Source organism: Cystoisospora suis (genome assembly GCF_002600585.1).
Source record: "Cystoisospora suis strain Wien I chromosome Unknown contig_186, whole genome shotgun sequence".
Classification (NCBI taxonomy): domain Eukaryota; phylum Apicomplexa; class Conoidasida; order Eucoccidiorida; family Sarcocystidae; genus Cystoisospora; species Cystoisospora suis.
The window spans coordinates 171,435-191,491 of record NW_027152988.1 but is presented as its reverse complement, the minus strand read 5'-3'; the positions used below and the strand labels follow the sequence as shown (position 1 = coordinate 191,491).

The 20,057-nt window shown below is 52.2% G+C and overlaps 2 protein-coding genes across 2 annotated transcripts; one reads left to right on the top strand and one right to left on the bottom strand.

The window, feature by feature from the left end:
• Window positions 1-1,979: 1,979 nt before the first annotated feature.
• Window positions 1,980-4,270, bottom strand: CSUI_000485 (uncharacterized protein). Its single transcript, XM_068060719.1, has 3 exons — window positions 2,933-4,270; window positions 2,590-2,743; window positions 1,980-2,380 (listed from the first exon to the last, which is right to left on the bottom strand). Exons 1-3 carry the CDS (start codon window positions 3,050-3,052, stop codon window positions 2,046-2,048), a joined length of 609 nt encoding a protein of 202 aa, XP_067927311.1. The 5' UTR covers window positions 3,053-4,270; the 3' UTR covers window positions 1,980-2,045.
• Window positions 4,271-4,759: 489 nt separating this feature from the next.
• CSUI_000484 (uncharacterized protein) lies at window positions 4,760-20,055 on the top strand. The gene is made up of 10 exons (XM_068060718.1): window positions 4,760-8,297; window positions 8,921-9,105; window positions 10,140-11,103; window positions 12,248-12,470; window positions 13,164-13,246; window positions 13,645-13,769; window positions 14,174-14,368; window positions 15,281-16,052; window positions 16,707-17,000; window positions 17,610-20,055. The coding sequence occupies exons 1-8, from the start codon at window positions 5,309-5,311 to the stop codon at window positions 15,455-15,457; spliced, it is 4,941 nt and encodes a 1,646-aa protein (XP_067927310.1). The 5' UTR covers window positions 4,760-5,308; the 3' UTR covers window positions 15,458-16,052; window positions 16,707-17,000; window positions 17,610-20,055.
• Window positions 20,056-20,057: the final 2 nt, after the last annotated feature.

The window sequence follows — 20,057 nt, the reverse complement described above, 5'->3', positions numbered from 1 at the left end:
GACTACCGACGGTTTGCGCCGAGCACCTGCGATCCGGGCGGCATTTCCGCCTCTTGCGGTCCCTACACTTCTTGTGGTGGGCGGTGCTGCCCCTAGTGGTGACTTACGGAGGATCCAGACAAGAGAAGCGATAAGGAAAAGAACGGCCACCAGAAATGTCGCCGCGATGTAAAATAGCAGGGAGGACAAAGCAGCAGCTCTTCTGTTTTGCTCGTTCGCGGCTGGGCTGCGAGTCCGGCCGGCAATGGCGGGGCTTCGAATCTTGTCCTTCACAGATTTCACGGAAGCGGTGATTTTTCTTGGCAGTCCGGTAGAGGGTGGAGCAGCAGTGGGAAATACCTGGCAGGTACAGGATTCGCAGCAGGTACACGCGAACACAACGCTTTCAAGTTTCTCCGGACTCCGAACCAGCCGTTCATAGAGTCCAAAGAGAAATCGATACACCACCACAGCGTACGGTGCGTGGCCTCCTCCGACAGACCCTCGGAGACAAGAACGTACGCGGCTCAGTCGCTGACCGGCAACTTTGTCCGCGAGTCGTTGGCCGTCACCACTCAAGACGAGCTATAAGGAAAGAGGCAGCGTGGGGAACCCGATCTATCTACTCCAACCACAACACTCGCGTGTTTTGTCGTCCGGCCCGACCGAACTGAATGTCTCCTCAGGAGTCTGAAGACCGACATCCCTAGGTGGCTGCAATACTCTCTAATTCTTCAGACCTGCATTTCAAATCCTGCCTCCTCATCAGAGGTTGTGGTTTCTGCCTCCGTGTCGCGTTCGTCAGTCGAGGTCAGTTTGGGTGCCGGGTCCACGATGTCGACCGACACACTTCCCCGCCAGAGCACATGAGAAAGAGCTGGACTAGAGTCGGACGCCATCGGGGAAGCAGCACGAGCGATACTACGAAAATCTCCGAAGCTTGAGAACAGAGAGATTAACACAGAAGCGACAAATAATACGGACGCTCGCAGCCCAGGTCTCACACTCAGAGCTGGATGGCTTGTCAACCACGCCGGGACGGGTGTGCTCGCAGCGAAAGGGCGACCTGTGGTGTTTTGCCAACACGCGTTTTTTGTGGTCACTTCGCTATGGCTTTTCTGAGGTCATGATCAAGCAAGCAGAGACCCCCCGCGGCACACGGCAGTCATTCGTACCAGGTAGAGAGCCACTATCTTGAGTCCCTATTGCAGTCTTCTCGGGTCCCAGTAACTAACCGGACTGGGCGTTGCGAGAGAGACACCACTGTTTCAGCACGCTGGGTACAAAAGGAGACCTGGCTGAGGCCTTGAACTTCGAAAGCAGATTGCGCAGTGTGCTGTTGGGAACGTGAGAGGTCTGACTCTTCCTGGTGGCGCAGGTGGGGTTTGCGAGACACGGCCAGGACCCGTGTAAACCCCTAAACTCTAAAGTAACTGTTTCTGTATTCGTGCTTGCGCGTACTGAGTTCTCTTCGCTGTCCTCTGGCACAGATCTAAGATTGCACGCCACGTAACCACACCTGCTAGGCATTGTGCTTCGCATACTAATGGGCGCGTGTGAGCAGATCCCACGCCGACACACGAGCGATAGTCGCTCTCCTCGTAAAGGACTGCTCGTCACTCGGAGCGGAATAGGCAACTTATGAAGAGAGCTTGACTTCCTGACTTAATAGCAAGCTATAGTGGAAACGGGCACGGGGACTCCTTCACTCCGCTCCCATTGCTCTTCACTGAGCGAGCGCCTTCAGGGCAAAGTGACATCGAATTCTAAAGTGAAAAAGAACTCGCGAACTAGAAATATCGGCAAGGCGGATCACCGAAAGGAGTGTTGACAGCGGGTAGTAACCAGGAAGACCCGATCTCGAGCCCAGCTTCAGAGACGGAAATACGGTTAGGGCCGACCCGCGACCAACCGACTGACCCGTAGAGAACGTCAAGACATTTTAGATCGAAAGGCAACAAAGCCAGTTCCTAGGTACAAAGATCTGACATTGCTTAGGTGACCGCACAAAGTTAATGCACCCACTAGGCGGGGGAGCCTCTCACACGACGATGGTAAATGCAGCCTCATGAGCCCTGTTGTTGAGACTGGCTTCGAATGTTTCCAACGAGTCGGCGAGTGTCTCCCCCGTCAACTCTTGGTGCAATCGTTGGAGAATTCATTGGCGTTGCGGGGTTAGTGCGACCCTCAGGATTACTTGAACGAGGCACTCTGTAACTACCCTCAGCCGCGAATGTCCGAGGATCTGGTTTGAAAATAACGGCTACTGCCGGAATTGCTTCCTCTTCTGAGAAAGAAGGATGAAGAAAGGACAGAGGCTCTGGCCTGGCAGCAGCGTTGGAGATTGGCACGGCGAAGTGAGACCTCCCTCGGCGATGATCTGTTTTGAACAGCTTCTGAGCTGAAGGAAAGCAACAGAAAACACAGACAAGCGGAATGAAAGTGCGATCACTAGGCCTCGGTAGAGATGAAGCGTTTGTCGTGTTTAGTCTTTCCCTGTCCAGGATTGCAGCCATAAATTTGACACAGTGGGATATGTTGCTGTCACGCCCCAGGGCCTGTTATAACCGCATTGGGAAAAAGAGACTGCTGGAGTGTCCGAGAGCTCACGGAGATCGAAGAGCAGTACTATCCCAGATCCAATCACCCCGACGAGCACAGCCAGAGATATGCAGAAAACCAGTTTCAATACGGCGTCCCTGTAGTGGTGGCGAAAAGGCCGTCGGGTAGTCGCGACGCGGACCTCCCTCTCATCAGGACTAGGCTGTAGGCAGCATATGCAAAACAGAAATCGTGCGATGTCGGGTGAAGTCTGCCTTCACGACGAGTATCCTCCATCTTGGCTATTCCATTAACGTGGCTGAAATACACCACAGTCAAAATCACATCGTCCAACAAAAAGCGAAGCGCAGGAGAGCAAAGTACTCCTCTGCAAATCGCCCATGTTGCTCACCGTAATCGAATGAGCGGGAGTGATAGTCGTCTCCACTTCGGCTTCTTCCGGTTGTGGGATTTGCTCTGCCGGCGTTGGTACTTCTTCAGTTGATATCTCGGGCTGTGTCTTAGAATCCATTGTACTTCTGCGATAACCGATCAAAACAGTTAACAGCTTTTTTTACATCTGCGAAAGGGAAAGTTATGACGGCAGACATACACCTTTTCTTAGCTAGCTGCTGACGGCTTGTTGGGGTAGGACCGCGATCTGTCTCGCCCCCCCGTCCGGTTAGAAGCGCCGTTGAGATCCATACAGCATCCGGTCCGATGTTCCATTTCACTCTGTAGATATAGTCCCGTGAGTCATTTCGTTGAGACTGCTGGGCGTGTGCTGTTAGAGCGTTTTGTGGCCTGCAGATTAGCAGGGCGATGATCGACGGGAGGCGGACAACTCGGCGGACTTCGACACTCTCGGGGACTGAACTAGCGGGCAAAGACAGACAGATTGTCTTGGAAGCAGTCTGCAAGAGATATGTGCCGTAGATGCAATCCCCTAAGTTAAAGNNGGGGGGGGGGGTGCGACAGTTAGCGGCACATTTGTTTACTTAAGAGCTGTACCGTGAAGTTCACTCCGCTCTTCAGGGGACAAAGGAGGTTGCCGTGAGACCAGTAGCCACAGCGGCGTCTCGGCTGGCTGCCCAGAGTGGTCGCGGTCAACCGGGTGCCAAATTCTCCTTCCAAGAGGGCCCTTCACGAATGCACTCCTTCAAATGCAAGCCCTGTTGAAGACTCCTCCCACAAGCACCGGAGCAGCTCTTAGGTTGCTCCGCCGGTGCTGGATCTCAAACTGGCCCCGGTTCCTCTGGCTGCTAATGCGAATGACACCGACTCTCCTGTCAGGTATTTCAAGATCTGTCGAGTTCTGAACAAGTGGAGAGTTGCATATACGTCCTGTGGTTGCCATCAGTAGCTTGGCGAAAAGCAGGTTTCCCTAAGCCTTCTCTGATCCCGTTGGCTAAGCGCACCGGGCGCGAAAGTTGACTTGAACGGGTGGCTGTTAGAGAGATATAGCTGACGGGCTTTAGCGAGGGCGCTTGGAACCGCTGTTGGGCTTTTAGTGCTTCACCGGCCTTGCTGGCTGCGCACATGAGGACTTCCCGCTTACACACTGTGCTGCCTCTCGTACGCGGTAGGCAGAACAGGAAGGTGATACCGACCTGCTACTGCCACCTCACCACACCATGCCGAAGCTCTCATAGGTAGCTCCGAGGACCGATGTCCTTTGATGTTCCTACTACTATTTTTCCACACTGGTGCTCGCGGCTGCAAGTGCCAACTCACTTTTGAACCATTTAAGGGGTAATCACTGACCGTACGCCTGCCTCGGCCGCGAGAAGCAGTATCGAAAGTCGGGGCCGCCATCGCTCGAGCAACGGGTTCCACGACGAAGCTAGAGGAGCCGCACAGTTTCAAGCGATCAGGATCAGCAGTTATGAGCTGAAGAGGATGGCGGGCGAAGTGGGCTTCCTTGTGAAACACGCTCTCATTCGGTGCCGTGCTTTGTCTCGGCTGCGCCCGGGCGCCGCCCAGTCACGATAGTCATCCTGGTCTCAGAATGGAGTGACTCTCTTGCAGTGGGAGTTCTTGGTCAAAATTGCATTCTTGCAGTTTATTTATTCAGGAACCGAGCGACGCATGCGGGATTTTTTCTCATGCAGTGAGTGGAGACGATTGCGGACGTGTCCTGTGCTCGGGCGCCGGGGAGCATTATGCGGGACACTCGTCGATTCTGCACGGGTAACGCGTGCGCCGGTCGTTTGCAACTGTGTTGCTGTCACACACATGGCATTCTTTTCCATTCTTTGACATGGCTTCGCAATCGTCAACAGCCGCGTTTTCAGGATTTGCTTGGTCCGCACCATGAGCTTGCTTGCACTTGCATGGGAATCACCCTCAGGAACAGGGCCCGCGCAAGGCGGGGCCACGCGACTGCCACGTCTTGTCTCTCTGGGATGGTCCGTGCAAGGGCAAGAGCCGCGCTTTTAAAACAACTTCTGGAGTATCTCTTTCCGCCTGAGATTTGATCTTTAGAAATAATCTAGTGATGAGCATAAAAGCGGCTGGAGGGTCATCATGTGATGGTGTGAATTGTCGCACACTCCGGAGCGTCATTTGTCTCTCACTTCTGTGTCTACGAATTTAAGAGATCCGTATGGTGTGTGAAGGACCTTTCGCTTTTAGCCTCTATGATTTCTCGTAAGTTGTAACCGAGAGACAGGTTGCCTTTTTCGGTGCCAAGAAAAGACTCCCCCTAAAAGCATTCCGGCTACAGCCCTCGATTCCCTGACCGAACCCTCCGATTGCACCTCATCACGGCAACCCTGCCGAGGGACGAATGGCTCACACCTCGTTTGCATCCCCTCCTCCAGGGACCGCTAGTAGATCTCGTTTAAGGCCTGCGCAGCAAGAGAAGAAAGGAAGAACTGCTCATGGGCAGCTGAAAGACGAAAGGCAACATCTTTCCGGCGACAAGGACGTCGAGTTAAATCAAGGCTTTTCAGGGAACTTCGACAATGCAGGCTGCAGTATTCGCTCCACACAGGCTGCAGGGTTGCGACGGCGGGGCCAGACAGAAGGTTCATCCAGTGGACAGAAAGACAAAAAAACCTCCGGAAAGCAAAGAAAGCAAAGACGACGGACATACTTCTCCATCCCGGTCCGTCGACTTTTCCGCCGTCGGAGTTCATACTCTAGTGCAGGTGAGAGAACAGGGCCAGGAGGCCAATCAGCGGAGGTTGGGCAGGGAGGTGCGCTCTTACAGCCGGCTCACCCGTCTACTTCCCCCCAGGCCCATCCATTACTTCGAACAGGGCTGAGTCAAGATGCCACCGACGCGGGTGTTTTCCCGTCCTTCAACGCAACAGATGTTGCAGGAATACTCCAGGCTGAGCTCTCTGTGCCTCCAGAGCAACTCCTTCGCTCCTTCTCTTCCCGTCAAGGGACCCGGCATTTCCCTCGGTGCCTGTCACCTGGCGTAGGGAATGATAGCAGCCACAGCTTGACTTACAAGCAGCCCCCATCTCCGGATAGTTCTTGGGACAGAAGCAAAAGCTTGAGTCCTTTAGTTTCCTCGTCGTTTGAATTCTTTTCACCGCTATCCCCTTTTACTGTCCCGAGCTCCGCGGGCCGGCCCAGTCCAGCAGGAGGGCCCCTCCTCTCAAGATTTCTGTCTGTGCTGACACCTGGGGTCGTACAGAGGGGAGCCAGGACTGAGGAGGAACTTGCACGGAGGCCACTGTCTACTGTCGAAGGAGGTGGTGCAACTCCACATCGACCTCAAGAACAGACGAATCTGTCTTCAGGAGGTCGCTATACTAGAGTTGACTCCAGGACTCTCTACTCTGTCCTGTCTTGTAATGAGACCCCCGAAAGTGGAAGGCGTACCAGGACGGAGTTGAGAGAGGAATCAGGACTCGTGAATTCAGAGGAAACTCTCGTTTCATCGGTCCCGGTAAATCTCGATGTTGGGGAAGTGGCCACTGAAGTAATTAAGTTTGGTCGCGGAGCTCGGGAAGATACAGCATTAGCCGCCCGGCGGAGACCAGCCAGCGCCACCCCTGACATGACAGCTCAAGGGTTCAGCCATGCTTGGGCGGCACATTCCACCAGACAGAAAGGTACCCCACAGAAGCACCAGGAAAGCAGTGCAGCCTCGTCGCAACCAAAACAAGAAGTTGAGACAGCGCGGCACTACGTCCCTCCATCTCTCCCTCAGCATACGAGCTATGGCGAGACTGGGGAACTCGACTTTCTTCTCTGGGACGTAGAAACCATGGGAGCAGACAGTCGCAGAAGAAGGCTCTTGCATGAGATGCGCTTGGATCTTGAAGAAGGTGGCCGGAGCCTGATCAGTAGGGCGGCGCGCGCACTTAGACTTCGTAAAGCTCGTAGTTTTTCTCTTCAGTCTTCCCTGAAAGACTTTGAGACGTCCGGCACTCTCGAAGAATACAAGTCTCAAGAGATGAATAGTGAAGAAGCGGAGAAATGCAACGCATTCACCGACAAATTTGCTCCTAATCTTCCTTCAATCTCCGTTGCCAAACTCACTCAGCCTTCGTGGACGGAGGAGTGCGAGGCACCAGGCCACAGCATCCTTCCAAACGGAGGTGGACAGGCAGCCCGCCTGCCTCCTCCCGAGACACGCCAGGGGGCGCCTGTCGCAGGAGAAACAAATCCAGGCTTTACTGCCGGCGTAGCCGCGGGACAACTCATATCATGCGAAGTCGGAGGCTGCGTATTCGGTTTGACTGTCTCCTCTCCGGAGGGAAAAAGCAGTAGCCCACTGCCACATTCCGTTCTGCAACAGAAGCCTGCGCCAGAGTATGCCCAGGGCTCGACAGCCCCTGGAGGGTCTGGAAGTCCCGACAGGATGGTGACGTCGTCTGTCGGAAGATCAGAAAGCCTCCGAAGAGTCACTATGGCACCATTGTCTCGCACACGGTGTAAGGCCTCCTATGATCCACATCCGCTACAGCAGTCAGGAGGGTTTACAGGGTGCCCACGCGGAGCGCCTTCTGCAGGAGAGCCTGGGTTTGCGGTCGGAACTTCCGACTGCACCCAGAAAGGGAGCGGATCGGGGTGCGCCTCGGTCGGAGAAGCCTGGCCAGCTTACAAGTCTGCATGGGAAACGTACGTAGCTTCTAGACGTGGACTTTATCGACAGGCGATACAGGAATTCCGCTCGTCTCCATTTTATCGGCATGTGGCGGGGATCTTCTCTCACAGCGGATCACTGACACGACGGGAAATGGAGAGAGAATATATCTATCGGACGGCTTGTTATACCTCCTCGAACAACAGCCAACACCACCTGCCAGCATTACACGAGGCCATTGTCCGGCTCTCCGGCGGAACTCAACTGGAGGTGCTGCCACATGACTTTGCTTGGGCAGAACAGAACGCAGCCGTAGCCTCGCGAAAGCCAGATGAGGTCGCAAGACTGTCGGACTTGCTGGAATACCCCCGTATGCTTAGCACGCTTGACGAAGAAACCGTCGAATGGCTGGATATGCAGAGAACTAGAGGATACTGGTTTAGGCGCGTCTGCCTATATATCCTCTGTAGCACCCTCGTCCTCGGGTCTGGTACAATGGAGGATCTCTGGCTTGCTGTCTTAGAATTTGACTGCATGTTCTGGGTGATTGCGGTGTACCTCTTTGCAATCTTTCTGGTCTGTATGCCGGTCATGGCATTCGAGCTTGCTGCTGGGGAGGTCATTCGAGCTTCGGCTCCTTGTGTCTACAGGTCCTTGTGTAAGAGAGCAAGGGGCCTAGGCCTCCTGATGTGTTTGCTTATCGTCTGTTGCGAGTGCGTACCCTACTCGAGTAAGTTTTTTCACAGATACTCCGTCACAGACTTTCATATTCTGGGGGTATTCCTAGTACTATCTGTTGCCAATGAGACCCCTCGCATCCACTTAGGCAACACTGCCGTTTACATCGCATTGTTACACTCCACCTTTAGAAGAACAGTCCAAGTGGTCGCTCGTGGTCACCCTAGTGATCCTAGGTGGACTTCTCTGGTCGTCTTCAGTCTCATAGGTTCGCAGATCATAGACAGTATAAAACCAGGAGGACGGCCTAGAACATATGTATGTAATATAAACAGGTGCATTCTTACCTTAGGTTCAGATGTGCGATGCCCGCGAGTCCCGTCGGCGCCAGCCTTCTGCGGAAGTGCAGATGCTGTAGGCTTCCGGCAAGTTTGCCCTCTTCAGAAGTCAATGAGGGGAAGCCTGCGTCTGATAGTTACGTGACTACCATACTGTGATTTCCTTTTCCTCTTCTGATTTACTTATCGTTCGTCTAAAAGCGAAGATCTTTGTGTATAGGTCATCGGTCTACAGAAAAAGGGTGAAGGGGCTAGCGACGTCTTCAGACCATGTTTTGTTTAGTTCACGCTGTGAAGAAAGGCGAAGCGAAACGCGTGTTGTTCTATTCGAACGTAGGAAAGCCAGCGGAGTGTCTGATTTATCTAGCCGAGTCTCTACGTCGAGTGCAACCGTGGCAACTCACGCGGGAGGAGATTTACGACTGTGACGAGCAAGGAGGAGATGAGAGACGATGTCATTTACGAAGCTACTGCATTTTCTCCCCGGCCAGGGAAAAGTGCGTTCCGTACCCTGTTGGCAAGGTAAGTAAAATCCATACATTCGCATGCTACACTTCGGCAGTAGATCACATTTGAGCTTCCTTTCTTTTGAAAGTAACTGGTCTTCTATGCATGCGCCTGCTGACTGATCTCCCTTCCTTTTTCCTGATGTAGCATAGACTAGTGTAGTAGCTTTTTGCGTACAAAGCTGTTAGGCGTTCTTCGCTTGTAGGCCGCAGTTGGTGTCCGTCAGGCGTCACTGTCTCACAGCCAGATATATAAAACCACGAAATTGTCCTTGGCAAAGAAGGAACTGATTTCCTGTACACAAGGTGGAGCAAACGCAGCCGCGTCCTGTCAAGCTTGCTCCCTGACAGGTCGCTGTTCGCATCGAACCTGCTCTGACGCTTCGGACACGTTCAACCTGCCCGCTACCTGGGTCCCTTGTGGCGCCTTGCTGGGGCTCGTTTCTCCCTGNNTTCAACCTGCCCTTCACTATAACGGATGCTTAGACTTGCAGAGCCGGCTTTTCTGTGCACCTCGAACTCACAGCGATGCTTCTGTCAGTGGAGCTGCGGAGTCAGCTATCCCGTCATCCGTTTCGTTGCTATACTTGAAAAAGAATCTGAGGTCGTCTTATACTTGAAGCCATACGCACGGTGCCTAGGAGGGACATTGATTCAGAGCAGGATACCCACCATGGGGGGGGGGGGGTGAGAGGAGGTGTAAAAACGTAAGGCGTGCAGAAGGATGAAAGACTGATAAGCAGCCCCTAGGCCGAATTCTTCTCTGTTCCCTTGTAAGGTGTTTTAGAAAGTCAAATTAGGCTATCACCTTTTGATGACATTTTATCTCCTGTAGCACCAACACTCATAGAGCTCACAATGTCAAAGATATCAGAAGGAACGTCTGTGCCTCTTATACTTACTCGTAGGTCTCTGTATGGAGTTACCATGACGGTTTTGCCTTAGAATGAGTTCAAGAGCTAAAGAATCACGGTGTGGTACCTAAAAGGGCTTGTTGAAACTCAAGGCTCTTCACGTTTGCTTTGCCTCTTGTTCTTCTCTTCCATCCAGTCAGCTGTTGTTTACAGTCGGTGGTTTGGGTACGAGGCCGACAGCACAGGAAGAACACCGTACAATACGATGGCTATACTTGGCTCGGCATCTCCTAGTGCATATCGTCTCCACCCCCGGACGGAAGCGCTGGCCCTAGCAGTCATGAAACTTCCAGATGAAGAAGAAGACGACAATTCAGGCAGTAATGAAGGCATAGACGGGAGAAACGAGACTAGAAGTTCGACGTCTAGAATCTCTAGAACTCGGCGACGTCCCCGCTTCACTGTAGAAGAGGACGAGCAGCTCAAACAACGGCTTCGACATTTCTTAAAGATAGAACAAATTTATGTCCCGACGAGGTCGAAAAAGAGTCTCTCCAGGGCAAGCATTTCAAGCACTAGAGAGTCAGAAAGCCAATCCGAACCCTATGCCTTTGATTTTGAAGGAGATGACGGCGGCGCACTTGTGAAGGAAAATCTCACAGCGAAAGCGCCCTGCCATCATCTACTCAAGAAATACAGCGCACTGATAGAAAGACCGGGTATACACTCTCAGAGAGAATTCTCACCTTCTCGTCTGCAAGATTGTTGGCGTTTGAAAGGAATATCCCCGCTGGAAGGAACGAGAGACGAAAACCACAGCAATGGAACAAGTTCACTGACATCACAGCAGGAAAGTCAACGACGTGACAACCCCGCGATCAGCCAGACAGGAGCATGGACCACCCCCAACACTGGTACACAGGAACGAGGGGTGGATAACCTCCTTGCACACCAGATAAGAAAAGACACGCAAAGTACACGGAGAGATGGGAGCGAGGCGTTTCTGAACCAGCGAAAACAAGAGCAAAGCAGTATCGACGATACAACCGAGACAACGTGGCCACCGAAGAACATGAGGCTCCATGTCTTAGGAGCTATGGTCGGCGCCTGGTTGATCGCTAGCTACTTTGTCATTGTCGGAGGTTCTAGCCTTTCAATCAGTAAGTGGACTAAGAAAGTAAGGCAGGCACAGAGTTGTCGAAAAAACAGAAGCAGACTGACTTCACTTCGTCGTTTCGACGTCACGTCTCCTTGCTCTTGTGAAAGCAGGGGTGGCTCGTCTAGAAAGGCACAGAATATACACGGTAGAAGCTGACTACTAAAAAGTGTTTTTTCTCTGCAAAGTATGAGTTTAGATCGTGTAACTCGAGATCGAGAGCTATACACACAGGCTACTCTCTGGAAAGCATTTGCCCGTACTAAGCAGCCAGCGTGTTCAGCTGTCAGGAATGCATAGCACCGACCATACCATGGCACGGCGTGGTGGGGTCCGAGAGACCAGCAGCAGGCCCTTCTCGAAAGAGCCAAGGTGCGCTAAGAAACTGACACCGGAATGGCTAGACGAGCTCCAAGTTCCCTAGTCCTACTTCGTGCTTGCAATGCTCATGCATGGTGGGCCCGTCTGAGAATGTCCCCCTGTGTTACCTCCACCCGTGGACCGACTAGTTAGAGGGTACACGACTGACTCTTTGAACAGAAAGTCGTGGTGCTTGTTGCAGTAGAGGAGTTCACACTGACTGACGACAGTCGCTTGGAACCTGACTGACACTCCACATTCTGCATGCGAGTTTTTTTTTGAATAAGCAGAAAAGTCTACCACCGACAGGGCTACCGACTGGAACGTAGCTAGGTTACCCTCTTGCAACGGCTGTTATCCAAAAGACTTCGATGTTATTCTGCCACTGATCGTTCTTATATGCGAGTGAAAGTTTGGACCTACGAAAGGTAGGGTTCGCCTTCTCAGCGGTTTCACAAAATACGTCTCCAACATCCACTGTCCGGCAAGTAATCAGAAGTAGTAAGTAGTGGGCCCCAGTATATCGAACCATGCATCCTCCTCCTTGAAAAACCTATGCCCGATCCGAGGTTTGAGACAGGTTAAGAAACGACTGAGAGGCCCTGTCATGACCCTATTGCAAACACTCGTAGATAAGTTAGAGAAAACATGGACAGTACTCTACATGCTGGCAACTGCAATCAAACATGTACAACGGTAGCTTCCTGGAAGTCTCCAAGCGTGAACTGATTTATTGCTAAAGACGGGAGTAGCTGATTTAAGTAACCTGCGTGTCTGTTTGCTTTCAGTTTGCGCTGGGGCGCTGAGCCTTTGGCTGGTCATCTCATTTGGAGAAATGGCTCTAAACAATCGAGCATTCTTGCAATTCTTGGATATTTCTGAGTTCATCAGATCAGAGAAAGCTATACAAGCCATAGCATCTCCATCGATATGGACAACAGCTGTCTTAGCCGCTATAAACGATCTCAGCGTAGGGCTCGGGCTCTTCTGCACTCTCGGAGGACATGCTCGGTAGGCTCGAAAACAACTGGCTAGCCCGAATGCCGTAAGCCACTACCACAAACCCCACCTTGTAGAGTCGCACAAGTATCTGTTTCTACGCTTGTCGTTAAAGGGAAGCTCCACACACGTGTGTACAAGAGAGTCATCCACATCTCCTCGTAGTCTATCCTCACACTGGGCCTTTGTGGCCTATTGCATCATTCTTTGAGATCTGAAGTGACTCGTCTTGTTCTCATCGTAAAGATGCTCTTATGCAACCGACCATCGTAGACTGGTGACGGTATCTCACAAAAGGCTAACATGTGTAGGATTGTTATCGAAGAACATGTTTACTTCTATTCTTGCTTTGTTGCCCCTGTACGCTGGATCTGTGAACGCTTCTGTAACTAGAGAAGTGAGCGACGTAACTTTTCATGACCGCGTAGTACCCCCACTAGACGGCTAGCACAAGTATGAGGCTCACACGCAATTCTAGGGGCTTCGCGCGCCATCTACTAGGAGATATCTCGCCGCAGGCACAAAGTATGTTTCAGCCGATGCATATGTTGTTGTTTCGTTCCTATCCGTGTATAAGCAAGCTAAGTCATACGTCCCGGTCGCGCGACAGCCTGGCTGATTGGCATTGAGTAGATGAGCCTGAGTCAGTTGTGGGTTGGGAGCGGACACTTGGCATCGGTGTCCTGCGTCTGTATATGCCTGTAGCATCGGGCAGAACATTATGGTTGAAGCCAGCGCCGCCGCTATTACCAACGTCACCGCTTCAATGACAAAGTTCGTCCTTGTTGGTAAGTCCGGTAATCCCCCGGATGGAGTATTTCTCCATTTGTTCAGAGTCTTATACCTCCTTCTAGGGTACTACTACGTGCCAAGCCTAAGAGAGAGAATTCTTTGAGATAGCCTGGGGGTGTGAGTCCTGGCTGGTGGATAGCACTGATAGTTGGTAAAGCGGCAGGGTCTCCATGCAGACCTATCTAACGGCTGGTTACGCGCACCCGCTAGACAAAGCAACACGCTACAAGATGATCCTGTATACTACGAGAAACGTTCTCCTCTCGTTTGCAAAGCATCTCAAGACGTTTTCCCAGTATAAAGAGTCACTAAACCCCTTCCTCAATAAGTACGTAGACACAGGAAGTCGGGTCCTATGTTTCATAGGATTATGTTGCCATGTATTGCTACGCAGCAAGCGCTGTTTCATTCTTCTCCAAGACCCTTGGAATCACAGCTAAAACGATCCTGCAGGATGCGCCGGTCGGTCATATCTTCGTAATATACCCTGTCGCTTTCTTTTTCAGTGCTCCATTTGAGGTGAGTCCTACTTGGGTCTGAGTTTAATCTTCTTCGATGTATTTCAGCACGACGTTCGCGATACTTGTACTTAGTTTCCAGAATGATAAGATTCGAACCTGTGACTTTCGATTCCCAAAATAAAAGCGGCCGCGAACGTCGACAATCGACCGGCGACAACGGAGAGAGGCCGTTGAGAGGTTTAGCGACTGACGAGAACACAACAGAGTTTGGGACGCCTTGCTGGCTTTTACGTGGTCGGTTTCCCTAGTGGCGATGTTTCCCTTGGAATATTGAGGTTTTTTTCTGGCTGTTTTCCGAGAAGATCCAGAGAGACACTGTCAGCGTGTGCGGCCTAACAGACGAAAGGGGTGGTGACACACACTTGACGACGTTTCTTGTTGTTTGCTTGCTTCCTGAATCAGAGATTAACGGCGATCACTTTCTTCGGTGGAGCCGCAGTTCTGTCCCTCGCTACGCTCGCTTTACAACTGCAGGTCATCATCCGTGCCGTCCAGGAATGTTCTGTGTTCATTAACCTTAAGAAGAGCCTTGTACCTGCCTTCCTCTGCATTCTCTTACCTATGTCACTCCCCCAGGCATTCCCTGCTGGCCGACTGGTAAGAAGTGCACATTTGATCTTGGAGATGCAGATCATTTAGCATTCTTAGGTTTATGTGGTCATCTGGAAAAGAGACCTACGTCCCCTGTCACTCATTCGAGACACACAGCTCAGTGGTATGGACCATGTTATCTCCCCAAACGAAGGGGGAAACGCGGGTAGACACCGTTACGGCAGCATCTGGGGGTACTCTAGTTTGAAAGCAGCCGTGTCTAGCTCGCGTTTCCCGACAGCTGTCAGTTGGAAAATTTCTCTAATGGGGTGATATTCCTTCATTCGCGGCTTACGCAACCTCCTCATGGGGACCCGGCCCGGGTGGAATAGAATACTGTGCAGACCGGCATCTCACCAGACATCGGCTAATAAGCGCCAGTTTACATGCACGTGTTCTGGAGAAGCTGACAGGTTCAATCTTAGTCGCCATGCGGCTGCGTGACCTGTAAGCTCCCAGATATCCTAGAAGGAAGCTCGCTCACATTAGCTTGGCTGTTGAATCAGCAGGGGTAGTCTCTCAATAACTTTTAGAACTGCTTGTACGTAGAGCCAGATGTCCGGCACCCTGACAAGAGCAGTACTATACGCAAAAGCTAGGGACCTGAGCACATTTCGATTTATTCAGAACGAAGTAGAAAGCCTAGTGATACTTGAACGCGACACTGCCACGATTATTGCCTTTTCTGCGAGAGGTACTTTCCACCGGTGGCATCATAAGTGAAATCAACTGTAGACCTTCTTTCTCCTTTTGCTTCTCCTACAAGAGTAGCTGATCCTAGCTACCTCCACCTGTATGATGAGCTGGCCGAAAAACTTGCATATCAGCGCCATTGCTTGCATGGCGTCTCACCCCTCGTTCAAACAGGTGTACACACCAAAGGTAGCACTCCCGATTGGCTCTCGTTTATCGATTTAGGTCGTTTCGAATGTTAAGAAGTACGTGGGTGCGGTGGGGCACTGCTGGTGTTGCCTGGGAATATCTATCTTGCTCGGATGGTGCTACGGAATTACGGCGCAGAGCGACAGTGTCGGACGCCTAGGTGAGAAGCTGAGTACGAGGGAGGGGCGGAAACTCACTTCTAGTTGCTGGTGAGAATGAATCAAGGCATGCCAAAGGACTGGGCTCTCACTGTGATCTTCCCCCGTGTCCAACTTTTTGTCCATAGTATAGAATCCTGCGAGCTCCTGCCTTGAATGGTTGGATCTGGGGAAGAGGTAGAGGGGATCCGGTGGCGTATGTGCTGTAGTCGTTCTCGCTTGTTCGTACATGTTCTGAGAGGTTTCGCCTTTGCTAGGGAATCCTGAAGCGTTCATTTCTGATTACGCCAACACGACTTCTCTCCGGAATTAAGACGCAAAGCAGATGCGCACGAGACTGACGAGTACGACAGCATTTGCCGCCTCTCTTGTCTGTGTGAAACATCCTTGCTCCAGCTGTAGCGCTACATGCGTTCTGGAACTGGCTCTCGCTCATAGGGCTGTCAGCCTTGTGGCTCTATACGGAATCCCTGAACATTTTTCTAGCCTACTCGTTGTTATGTCCGCTGACTTGCGCGATATCTACTCTCGTGATTGCACACTACGCTCCCGCACTGCAAGAGAAATTTGAAATCTCACGAGGTCTCTCAGGAGAATCTCCGTGCAGCTCAGCGACGAACACTGCCAGCATCGCGGCACTCAGTCTAAAGGTAAGTACTGCGCTATCACCTGTGCAGGCCGGCACTGACCGGCGCAACTGTCACACCAGTCGTCAGTTTACCAGGTATCTACGTGTTACGACCAGCTGCCCGACCTGACTGGCAGATGCGCAGGAAAACAGGGCCGAAGCACCTGGTCCAGCAGCGGTGCAAGCCAGTCTGAAACCCGAAAGTGTCGAGTTCTTGTGAATGCATGCGGAGTGTTCAGATAATACATTCGGGTAGCGTAGGAACCCTAAGATCCTATACTGAAATCAGTGACAACACTGTGTGTCTGTGATCTGAAGCACGAACTCATCTCGATGCGCATAAGCGGCGAGTGAAATATACGTACGGCTGCACACGCGTACGAGAGAAAGTTAGAGGCGGCAACAGTCCGACAGCTAGCACGTGAATGTGCCAACGACCCCACAATCCACAGGTGTCAGGAGAAAGGGGATAGCGCGTTAAACCGAGAAAACAATACTTGTGGAGCGCCTGTGTACACAGTCGCTGAAGTCCCCTGCTAAGCGTGTTTTGAAAGTCAACAGAAAGAGGACGAATAACAGCGTGGAAACAGCGTACTCGCACTGTCAAGGAACGGGGCTTTTCTCGACGCTATTCTCAGGAGGCTTGCTTTGATTGGTGTTGACTATCCGGGTGCAGGATCGCATGTGGTGGTTGCTAATTGGGAACGTGGAGCTGCTCCGGTTGGAGCTGGCGCGTGTTGTAAGCGGACGCGCGACCCTTTTTGGTTTCACTGGCTTCTGGTCTATGGCTATTAAATGGGTAGCCCCATACGCCATGGTCCCCACCATCATGTTTCTCTCCGCTCATCGCCTCAGCGAGTTCACTGATGCGATTCATGAAGGCTCCACGAATTCGGGATGTGTTGCTCTCTCCATGTCAATCGCATTCATCTTTTCCGGGGTCTTCATTTACTTCCTTGTGAAACCCGACGTAAGTCGTTACAAGTGACAACCCACACTCTCCCTGTGTTCTCCACTACTCCAGTATATCTGTTCTACCTCGCGACAACTGCCTATACGGGATTTTTACGCATTGTCGTCCGCAGCCTCCTAGGGTTGTGAGATACCTTACTGTTGTCCACTCACCGTTGTACATACAGAGGGAGATCACGCACAAAGTTAGAAATGGTGTCCGGGGAATCCTGAAAGGTAGTTCCGTGAAAGCAGCCTAAAGCTTATTATCGTGTAAGGGGTACCACTTCCCACGTCTGAGCAACAACTGTTGTGCTTGGTAACACCGGTGATTTCATCCCTGTGTTTGCACCAGGACACTGTGCGCACGTTATGACGCCCGTGCCCCCGTCTTTATACCTGCAAAAAGCGACTCTCCTTTTTGAGCTTGACGTTCTGCGGGAATCTTCTACTATCTACGTGACGTTGCTTCAATTTGGTACCGCCGCACGCTTGCTTTTTCTTGCACAGTTTCCCTAGCAGGGGGTCCCGTGTCCTCACCATCTAATCGTAGCGCTGTGAACGTCGTAACCTTCTAAATCACGGAGTCGCGCACGGGAACTGTTGTGATTATGTACTATGCCTTCAGGGCGTTCACCACTTGATGCTGCTTCCGCCCGGCCGTGTGCTACCCATCACAAAACTCCCTGACAATCTGGGCCCGGCTCTCGGTTGTGTGACCTGGCCTCATGCTCGCGCCTGGTTCACGGAGTTCCAGGCCGATGCATGTAGCCCTACAGCGACACTCATGGCTCAGCTGTACTGTGCCAAGGCTGAGAGTCTTCTAGCTAGGCTTCGTCGAGAGCAGAAGGCTCTGCATTCTATCTCCCGTCCGCCCCCTTGGTCCAGCGCTTCTACAGCGCCTACAGAAAAGCAAAATCTGAAGAAAATCTTGAGCAACAGCACAACGTCTTCCCCGGGCTGTCGTACTCCCCCGTCAGTAGCTTCAGAAATTACTCCGTCCGGTGTCGGTCTGTCGTTGCCTGTCCCTCCATCTCCCGCCGCCACGATTCCACTAAGGGGCTGTAGCGGGTCCCCCGGCCTGGCGCACCTACGGGTGCTTCACGGCAGCGGCGGCGCGTCTCCTCTTCACAGGCGGTACAAGAAATCGGTGAACCCTCACTACTCACCTGTAGGATTCCTGGTTCCCCCACTAAGTGAGCCGCCAGCCGGCGTACCGTGGTCTAGACAACTTTATGCTCCAGAATCTGACAAGAGGAATACACCAGCCCCAAATGATACAGAAATACCGGTATGGCCCACGCTGCTACCTGCACCTGCGGACATGGGAATACCTGCTAGCAGTGGTGGATGGGGAGACACTCCTCAAACAGGGGCTGGAAGATACTACTTTCTTCCTGGTGGGGCGAGTTCTACGGGGCGACGCCGCGGGAAAGCAGTTGTGCGGGGTACAGCCAACACTGCGGCATCTGCCGGAATAATGAGTCCTGTGACCAGCTTTGGAAGTCCCGCAGGGGCACCAAGTTCAGAGATGAAGAAACCTCTGCTATTGCCCTGGGACCGTCTACGGCATCCCGGGTCTCACGTACTCGGCACACTGTCCCACTCGTCAGGGAAAACTAACAGGGCTGCATCAAGAACAGAAACTGGCAGTCCGAACCCTCAAGCAGGTTGCTCCTCTTCGTCTGATATGGTACAGCGACACTTGTGCGAGGGGGAAGGGGCAGAAGATGTAGAAAACGACCTGGTGTCATTCATGCTGCCCTCCGGGATAGGCTCACCGCGGCCACGGAGTGGCAGAACACCAGGTGGCGTTGCTGGACCGCCAAAATCGGAACTCAAGTTGAAGTGTAGGCTGCCGGATGTCATCAGGAGAGCGAGCGCTAATCAAGTCGCTGAGGACAGGAACGGGTGACGTCTCGTTTTTCGTTGTATATGGGTTGTCCAGATGGAAGTAAAGCCCTTGAGCTAGGAAGGAAAATCACGTGCGCGCCGTCGCATTCCGAGGTTGACCCCGGAGCTGTCGGAACTGTCGTACTCCTGTCAGATGTGATATTTGTTCCGAAGTGGTTTGTGTTTTTACGCGACTCCGTCAACTTTCGGCAAAATTCGTAGTAGACGCAATGTCTGTTCGTGAATGGGCATTCAGATTAGGGGGTAGTGTTGTCCGTCTAGCGAAGACGGTACCGGGGTCCGGGAAGTGTGCCCTCACCGCTTAACCCTTCTGTTTTATTGGTGCGCCACGGGGGGCCAGTTCCGGCGGCAGCTTCGTCTTTCCTCCTTGACGCCCGAGCCTCGGAGCAGCAGCGGTCGCGTCTTTACATGCGCGGCGCTATGTCAGATGGCCAAGGCGAAGGAAGAAATCCGAGGAGCAGACTGTGTGTGTGGCAGCACGCCTGCTCTGCTTTCGGTGGTTGTCTCTAAATGCCAGAACCCAAGTGGCTGGCGGCGTCTTCAGGGTTTCTTTTTCGGGTACTGCCGTGATGTGGCGTATCCTCATATTGACTGACTCGACTCTTCAGTGTTCCCATTTCTTGAGGAAGCAATTGTGGAATTTGCATCCTTCTGGTAGCGCTTAATACTTAATTGGGTGAAGTGCTTTCCCAGGTCTTACTTTGAATAAGTTAGAGTGTTTCAAGCAGGCTTGTTGCCTTGGATAATGCAGCATGGAATAAAAAAAAATGGGGTCTCGGCCCTATTTTGGTGGTTTGTAGGACTGAAGTAATTAACGATGATGGGGGCTGGGAGGCATTCGTACTTGACTGTCAGGGCTGAGATTCTTGGATCTGTTGGAGACGGCCTACTGCAAAAGCAGTTGCCAAGGATAATTTCGCTAATGAAGAACGAAAGATACGCGCTCGAAGACGATCAGCTATGGTCTCGACGATGACGCAAGCCGACTAGTCATCGGAAGACGTCAGACGTGACTTCTTCTGCACCTGATGAGAAGTGGGAGTCTTCGGCTTTTGGGGGGTATCATGGCGAGGCTGAAACTTGAAGGTTTTGACTGAAGGGCACCTCTAAACGTGCAGCCTGCCGCTTGGTGCGACTCGACACGGGGAAACTCACCAGGTCC